Source organism: Alexandromys fortis, unplaced genomic scaffold (genome assembly GCF_014885135.2).
Source record: "Alexandromys fortis isolate MF-2015 unplaced genomic scaffold, M_Fortis_MF-2015_v1.1 scaffold_132, whole genome shotgun sequence".
Lineage (NCBI taxonomy): Eukaryota > Metazoa > Chordata > Mammalia > Rodentia > Cricetidae > Alexandromys > Alexandromys fortis.
Window position 1 is genome coordinate 4,291,351 of NW_026068055.1, and position 8,968 is coordinate 4,300,318.

Consider the following 8,968-nt stretch of genomic DNA (forward strand, 5'->3'; position numbering starts at 1 on the left):
TCCCTTTCGGTCTTCGGAGCGGTAGAGCAAGGTCGTCAAGGAAGAGGATTGTGGTGGTGCGGCCATTATCTCCGCCGTCCACCCCTGCGCCCCTCGCTGAGCTTCCCGCCGCACCATGTTGGGCCAAAGTGTCCGGAGGTTCACCACCTCCGTGGTCCGTCGCAGCCACTACGAGGAGGGCCCGGGAAAGGTGAGTGGGGCCCGGCAGCGAAGGGCAAGGGAGGCCTGGCGCCTCCCGCTTACCGCAGGCCCGGCTTGGAGAGTGAGGGGAGGAAATGGCAGGCAGGTCCGGCGCTCGGAAGCCCGCAGGCCCTCAGCCCACCTCCCCGAGGAAGGTGGGGTCCCCGGGGCCCAGCCGCGGCCCAGCCGCGGCCTCAGCTTGCCAGCCGCCTCCGCCGCAGAGCCGCGAGGCCCGGACGGCTCCAGGGCGTCTCGTTAGTGAGGTCAGACGATGGGTGAAGGTCACTGGGAACAAAGGAGAAGGGGGCCCGTGGCAGTGGATTAGCCACGGAAACCAGCGGTCTTCCTTAGGACAAGCCTCGCTTGAGGGCAGGTGTAGCCTTAGGTGTAAGTAAACCCGGTAGTTAATGGTAACAGCCGCGCAACTCTTAGGCGAGGCCCCGCTGAGGGATGTGGAAGGATGTACGGGGCATGGCTACCTGTGGAAAGGGCAACCTTTGTTCTGCGGTTGATACTGTACTCGGTGGGGAATTTCTAATAACAGTGAACTAGAGTGGTATGTTTGCTTCTAAACTGGCGGCTACTGTGCACGGTAATAATCTTTTTAATTATCAAAAACAGTTAACTTATTTCTTACACTTAACGACTGGTGTTTATTTCATGTTCTGACGAATGCACCTGATTGTTATGTACACGTGTGTACACATGATTGCCCCCCCCCGCCGCCTCTTTTATTGGATGAAATCAAATTCTTTGAAGGACTGTTGCGAGTCTTTTTCTCTTTCCCAACAGAATTTGCCATTTTCGGTGGAAAACAAATGGCGGTTACTGGCGATGATGACTGTGTACTTTGGATCTGGATTCGCTGCTCCCTTCTTCATAGTGAGGCACCAGCTTCTTAAGAAATGAGAATATTTAATTCAACCCTTTAACAGGTAATTAGTAAGCTTCTAATTTTCCTAAAGCAATAATTTCTGTGGTGTACCCTATACACTTACTCATGACACAGTAAATAGATGTGTGCTGATTACTGAAGACACTGATAGTCTGAACACATTCTTCAACAAACTTGTAAGTGATATTAAAACTCCACTGAAGACACAAAGATAAGTTTACTGAGATTCCATAGCTAGTAACAGAGTATAAGATTTCCACATAGGGTAATCTTGCTCTGAATTTCACACTTTGTAAATCAGTCTTGTGTCTTTTACTGAAATAAATGACTCTTATGAAATAAAAATACACTAGGGGCATCCAACCTTAACATAAAAAAAAAAGTATCATCATCTACAGAGTTCACGGAGAAGAACCCCACAATTGGGTTCCTAAATTTCACAAAACAAAACTCAGATTGAGTGAGCTTAGATTTTTGTTGTTGTTGAGCTGCATTTATATCAGCAGTTCTCAACCTGTGGGTTGTGACCCCTTTTGGGGTCAAACAACCCTTTCAAGGGTGTCATCTAAGACCATCAGAAAATACAGACATTTACATTATGATTCAGAGCTGTAGCAAAATTGCAATTATGAAGTGGCAGTGAAAATAATTTTGTGGTTGGGGGTCACCATAACATGAGGAACTGTATTAAAGGGTTGTAGCATTAGGAAGGTGGAGAACCACTGGTTTATACCTATCCTGGAGTACATATGGCCTGTAAGCTGCAAGCCTGCAAAAATCTTTAGGTTCCTTTTAGGGATAGGGTAATGAGAAATGAGATGGTTTCTCTGTAGCCCTATCTGCCCTGGAACTCACTCTAGACCAGTCTGACTTCAAGTGCACTGAGATACACCTGTATGCACATCCTCCAGGTATGTGCCACCACTACCAGGCTACTTTTTTCAGTCTTAATATCTAGGTATGTAATACATTCTATGAAACCCCCAAGAAGGAAAATACTCTGGTGTTTGTGTTCTCTCGATCTAAGATATCTGCTATGGTATTAGTAAATTAACCTGCTAAAGTTAAGAAATTCCCACAGGGCAGGGAACCCTGATTGAGGGAGGGGGACTTGATTGGGGGAGGGGAAGGGGAGGCGGCGGTGGGGAAGAGACAGAAATCTTTAATTAAATAAATAAATAAGAAAGAAATATTGCATTAAGGAAACATATTACTACATCTCCATAGATGTTACATTTATGCATGTGTTTATGCAATGTTTTGATACATGTGATGAAGCAAATCAGTATGAAAAACTCATGATACTGTAAACGCTTTCTGATGTATCAAATTGGTAGAAGATAAGAAACTGCTGTGATGTCTGTCTAGTCAGATGGATTTCTAATACCATTAATTTTGGTTTTATTTTTCAGAATGAAGATTGTTTTAAGAGATTGATCTGAAAACTGGATTAAACTCTTGAACTCTTATTACTAAATAAAATTGTAAATAAATATGTAACGTAAATATTTAATGCCTCTTCTCTGAAATAAGGAATGGGACAGGGATAAGCAGTTGCTGACCGTTATTTCACATGGGCTTATGTTTAGTATAATTTTCACTGAGAAAAATTTAATTGAAAAACTTTAAGTTGACATTAAGAAATGAAAAAGTATTTCCCTAGATACAAGTCAGCAGACATTTTGTAGGTATTCCTCAGACTCCAGAATGTAGGTATTTGGTCAAAACCCAGGATTTGTTTTCAGGACAAGCTTCTGTTGTTTCCATATAATGGTCACTCTGAAGCTGGGCTGGGGTAATATCCTGAAGTTAGAGTACACAGCAGAAGAAATTTGTCTTCGCACAGAGCCATGAATGACCCCAAATCCAGGCCAAATATAATGTTAGCACTGGGCTCCTCCTCCCTCTTCTTAAATTTTAATATAAGTATCAAAACCACTTCCTTGTGATGATCAAGAAAGAATGTGTGGACTGGTATAAGATCAGGGACTAGTGCCTAGCATTCAACATTGAGGGTGTTAAGATTCCTAGAATCCACTTGGCAGCTGTCTTTAAACACAGCTGTGAGAGGCATGGTGAGCAGAACAGTAGATCCCTTAGGCTCATGGGACAGCCAACCTATCTGTATCTTTGAATCTCAAGTTCATTTGAAGATCTGTCCCAACCCCACACCTGCATTTAGCCACACAAGAATGAAGACAGATCTTAAATATGTTTGTAGGTTTTAGTATAGAGTATGATAAACTAAATGAATGTATTGTTGAAGATGGAACTAAAACGGTTCTGTGAGAGATGACTATTTCATCAACTACTCAAGTTCTGCCTGGATTTCAACTTTACCATGTCTAAAGGTGATGTGTAGTTTCATATACTCTATCCTCTTCAGGGGAAGAGTCCTGGAAGAACCATTTAGTCACTTTCCTATCATTTCAGCCTCATGCTGGCACTTTAATTTTTCTGTAAAGTTTGACACTATTAAGGCTATACAATATTTTGTCAATTTGAAATAAAGACTTATTAGTTCATATATTTCATCTATAATCTCTTGAGTGGTAAATAAAAAGCCCAGGGGCTAAAGAGATAGCTCAGTGGTTAAGAGCATTGCCTGCTCTTCCAAAGGTACTGAGTTCAATTTCCAGCAACCACATGGTGGCTCACAACCATCTGTAAAGAGGTCTGGTGCCCTCTTCTGGCCTGCAGATATGCACACAGACAATATTGTATACATAATAAATATTTAAAAAAAAAAAAAGCCCAAAGCACTATTTCTTAAAGGAAACTTGAAGCTTGTGTGTTTCCATGTGCCAGTAAGTAAAACTGAACTGAAACTAAAACAGTAGGGCCTCCCTAGTGTGAATGTATTGAGATAATTCAACTATGCCAACGTGTAATTCGGGCATGCATGTTTTACTGCATCTCCACTTTGCCCAAATTTCACTGATAGAGACAAAGGGTAGGAAATTGTTATTTTAAGAAGAGATCAATTAAGGCTTAAGAGACAGGAGTGTTGTGGGCTCACTGACTAGCCAACCCAACCCGAATGCAATAGAGGACGACTGTCCTTTGACTATATTTATACACTATACATGTGTATACAGACCCCACAATTTTAAAAATGAATCCCCTAGGTATTTCTGTAAATACTGAGAATTATATTTTAGCATACATCAGAATCTTAAATTTTTAACTTATCAGCAAATATTTTATTCTAGTTGTGTATACAAAAGAAACAATACCTGCTTTATATGTTAATCAAATGAAGGATTTTAGAATAACTCAGCTGATTTTTGGATAGACTTCTCAAGTCCATATTTGAATATGGGTTCAAACAACCTGATTGTTACCTGATTTATGTCCTTTGGAGTTTTCATGAATATGTAGAAGCAAACCCTTCTATTTTGACAAAGGAAAATTGAGTGAACACTGATGCTGTTGAAAGGCAATGCATTATCCAACCTCCTGCTCCAGTTAACGTCCCTCCCTTCCTAATAGGTCCCTGAGAGACAATGGTGAGTAGGAGCTTTTTATTAAATGAGTGGAAGGCATGGGAAATGTACATTGTGTTAAGCCTGTGGTGTTTCCATTAAAAAGATCAAATCGACATCTAATTTTGCCACACAAATGTGACAAATAGATTCCCCAAGGCCATTTTCATTTTGAAATAAGTATCTCCAAGATGACAAGATAGTAAGGAAATTTTTTATTTTCGAGGAAAATTTTCTTGAACACTATCTGTGAATTGCATCCAAAATAATGGAGGGTAAATATTTTTTGGTTTTCAAAGTGTTTTTTTTTTTTTTTCAGGTGCAGTTATTAGGAATTGCTACACTCTTTTTGATGGGACTTAATCACTATTGGGTCATTTGTAAAAATTAAATAACCTAGTTTCTGAATCCTGTGACTTCCTAGATTAGCAAGCAATGTATATCTATTTTGTTCTCCGTAGTAATGTTATCTTTGATTTTTTTTTTTTACTATTCCTACAAAAATCACTGTCCATTTCAAATTTTCTCGGATCTAACAAAAGAAGAGTATCAATTATTCAAAGATTTTACAGGATTTTGTGTACTTTAGGATAAGCTTTGTGTGCCTTCTTTGCTGGAATCAAAATGTACGACTATGGTAAATATTAGGCTTCCAGCAAATACATTTAGATAAATGGTGGTAAGGATAAATATTGAGTTCAGGAACACTTCCAAATAGATACCATCCTAAGATGGTCTCAGACTCATTCCCTGTTTCCAAGGAAGAAGCCATAAATTGACAGTTTTATCAGGTTAACATCTTAACCTTAATATTGAGTGTTCCATTTATAATTAGGAATATCATGCTAAGAGCCTTTTCCAGTTTAAATCCATCTAGTTTTAACTGCTATTGTGAGATCTATATCCAATCTCAAGACTGCCTCCAACCAAAGTAATTTCTGTGTGTGAGCACACCTACAAACCTTTTTGGGAAGCAATGGATTTTACCACCACCAGAAACTAATGTGGCTAGTAAACATTCACAGAAATAGAGCCAATTACCAGAAACTAATGTGGCTAGTAAACATTCACAGAAATAGAGCCAATTAGTTTAATATGAGAATCATTGTGTCAGTACCAATTACAGAGTAGAGTATTTTGAAATTCCTATGTAGTACTGTCTCCCTAAACCCCTGCCCTTTGTAAAAAGATCCTTTCTGAGAATAAGATGTGCTTGGAGCAATGGTCAGTTTTGCAGGGTGTGTCACTGTGGGATTTAGTGTTGTTTCCTGCGTCTTAAAAAGGATGTTAGACAAAATGGACAGTTCTATAACCAGGTAAGACACCAACCCAGCCACACAACTTTTGACCTACAATTTGTACTGCCTGCAAACGGTGTTGGGGTAATGGTGGTGCAGAACTTGTGGGAATGGCCAACCAATAACTGGTCCAACTTGAGACAAATGTCACAAGAGGTCATGCTAGACACTGCCTGGATGGTCACCAACCAAAGGCTGGAGAGCCCAAAGACCTAGGATAGAGCCAAACATGATTGGCAATAGATGATAGATAGATACATAGATAGATAGATAGATAGATAGATAGATAGATAGATAGATAGATAGATAGATAGATAGATGATAGATAGATAGGTAGAATTTTAAAAGTCAATGAAATGATTCCTAATAATATTCTGCTTTGAACTAAGACATTTAATTGACCTCCTCTAACTCTCAAATATAGTTTAAAGGGGTATTATAGGATATTAAAGAAAATATCAAATAACAGGTGAAATTCATATAAATATGAAAATAGAATTTAGATTAACATTCATTTCAAATGAGAAACTTTCCCCCAAAAAATACCGTCTATAAACAGCAAAAATAATCTGCAATACAATCTATTCTCTTTTACAGACCCATGTCCTCAAAGAATGTCTGAATTTGATTAAAAAAAAAAAAAAAGAAAGTGGGGAATAGGCTTGAACTCATGGCACAGGAATGGAATTTCTAAATAGGCCACCACCAGTAGCATAGGCATTAGTATCAACAATTAATAAATAGGACTTCATGAAGCTGAAAAACTTCTGTACATCAAAGGACACTGTCACTTGATCAAGTATGGGGACAATCTTTACCAATTATACATCTGACAGAGGATTAGTGTGTACAATATACACAGAACTTAAAAGACTGGACATCATGAAAATGAATAGCCCAGTTATAGAGGCAGGATACAGAACTAAACAGATAATTCTCAAAAGATGAAACATATGACTGAGAAACACTTAACAATGTTCAACATCTTTTGCCATCAGGAAAATGCGAATTAAAACTAAAGTTTTGTTCCATCAAAAGTTAATTAAAAAAAGCAGTCAAAATTAATAAAAAAGCAAATGGTAGCCGATGCTGGGGAGGATGCAGAAAAGGGGGAATACTTACTTATTGCTGTGGGAGTGGAAACCAGTACAACCAGCATGGAAATCAGTGTGGAGATTCCTCAAAAAGTTGAAAATCAATTTACCACAACATTCAACTATTCCACCCTTAGGCATATACCTAAAGTAGTCTACATCTTACAATTATTTTCATTTTTACTCATAGCTGATCTATTCATAATATCCACAAATTGTCAAGAGCCTAGATGTTCATCACTAGATGAGTAGATGAAGATAATATGGAATATTTATACAATGGAATATTTTTTGACTATTAGAAAACAAAATTATCACTACAAAGTGGTGGTGAGCACTTTTAATTCCACCACTCGGGAGGCAGAAGCAAGTGGATCTGTGAGTTCGAGGTCAGCCTGGTCTACAGAGCAAGTTCCAAGACAGCCAAGGAAATTCAGAGAAATATTGCCTCAGGGGGAAAAAAAGGAAGGAGGGAAGGAAAGAAGAGAATATGTATGTAATTCACAAGCAAACAGATAGCGTTTGAAACAATAACTAGACTATCTCAAATCAGAAACCCCTGTGTTCAGTGGGAGACTCTGCCTAAATAAATAAGGTGCAAAGAAGTTGAGGAAGACACCCTATTTTAATTCTGGGCTTACACAATCATCTGAATACACATACAAATGTGGACCCATGTATACTCAGTATACACATGCAAAAACCCCTCAGAGCATAAAGATGTTTTGTTGTATATAATAAACATTACTTTAGGAAATTTGAACATTTGTATCAGATCTATTATTTTCAAAGCAGTTCACAAAGATAATCTGACCTAAGAGGCTACAATTGATACACAAATCAAGAACTGTGGAATGTGGGCCTTCAGGTGTGTGAAAAAAGAAAATATTTTAGGTTATATGTAGGAAAATGCAAAAGGAGTATTTTATTATTAAAACAACTATCTCAAGCGCCTAATATTTTCTGCCAATAGTAAGAGCTTAATAAATGTTTTAAAGTAATTTGAAAGGAAAAATCCTCAAGTATAGAGGATAAACACGGAAGATATCAAATAGACAGGACTTGGGAAGCATGAAGAGGCTACTGGCTTAAGTGAGTACCCTATGAGACTAATAAATATGTGGCATTGTGAGGAGGAAATTGTTGATGTGACATCTTAAGGTCTAAGATCCAAGAAACAATAGACAGGAAAATGTTATCCCAGAATTATGATATGAGTTGTCTTAGTTTGGGTTTCTATTGCTGTGTTTCTATTGCAAGTCCAAAAGCAAGGGCAGAGGTGGGGTTATATTTGGCTTACCCTTCCATATTGCTCTTCATAATAGTAGGACGTTAGGACAGGAACTCAAGGAGAGCAAGAACCTGAACTCAGGGGCTATTGCAGAGGTCATGGAGGATGGTACTTACTGATTTGCTCTTCATAGCTTGCTCAGCCTGCTTTCTTTTTTTTTTTTTTTTCTGTAGGTTTTTTTTTTTAATTGAAAAAATTTCCACCTCCTCCCTGCCTCCCATTTCCCTCTCCCTCCTCCCACTCCTCTCCCCTTCCCCCTACTCCTTTCCCCCTCCCTCTCCAGTCCAAAGAGCAGTCAGGGTTCCCTGCCCTGTGGGAAGTCCAAGGTTCTCCCCCCTCCATCCAGGTCCAGGAAGGTAAGTATCCAAACAGGCTAGGCTCCCACAAACCAGTTCATGCAGTAGGATCAAAACCCAGTGCCATTGTCCTTGGCTTCTCATCAGCCCTCATTGTCCGCCATGTTCAGACAGTCCGGTTTGATCCCATGCTTTTTCATTCCCAGTCCAGCTGTCCTTGGTGAGCTCCCAATAGATCAGGCCCACTGTCTCAGTGGGTGGGTGCACCCCTCGCGGTTCTGACTTCCTTGCTCATGTTCTCCCTCCTTCTGCTCCTAATTTGGACCTTGGGAGCTCAGTCCGGTGCTCTCTTATCCCAGGACCACCAGCCTAGGAATGACACCACAATCAATGGGTTGGGCCCTCCTCCATCAATCACTAATTAAGAAA

The 8,968-nt window shown here is 39.5% G+C and overlaps 1 protein-coding gene and 1 non-coding gene across 2 annotated transcripts; both read left to right on the forward strand.

The window, feature by feature from the left end:
- Positions 1–6: 6 nt before the first annotated feature.
- Cox7c (cytochrome c oxidase subunit 7C) lies at positions 7–2,575 on the forward strand. The gene is made up of 3 exons (XM_050119849.1): positions 7–190; positions 973–1,115; positions 2,488–2,575. The coding sequence occupies exons 1-2, from the start codon at positions 116–118 to the stop codon at positions 1,087–1,089; spliced, it is 192 nt and encodes a 63-aa protein (XP_049975806.1). The 5' UTR covers positions 7–115; the 3' UTR covers positions 1,090–1,115; positions 2,488–2,575.
- Positions 2,339–2,400, forward strand: LOC126487189 (small nucleolar RNA Z39). Its single transcript, XR_007588310.1, has one exon. It is a non-coding gene; the product is annotated as a small nucleolar RNA Z39 (small nucleolar RNA).
- Positions 2,576–8,968: the final 6,393 nt, after the last annotated feature.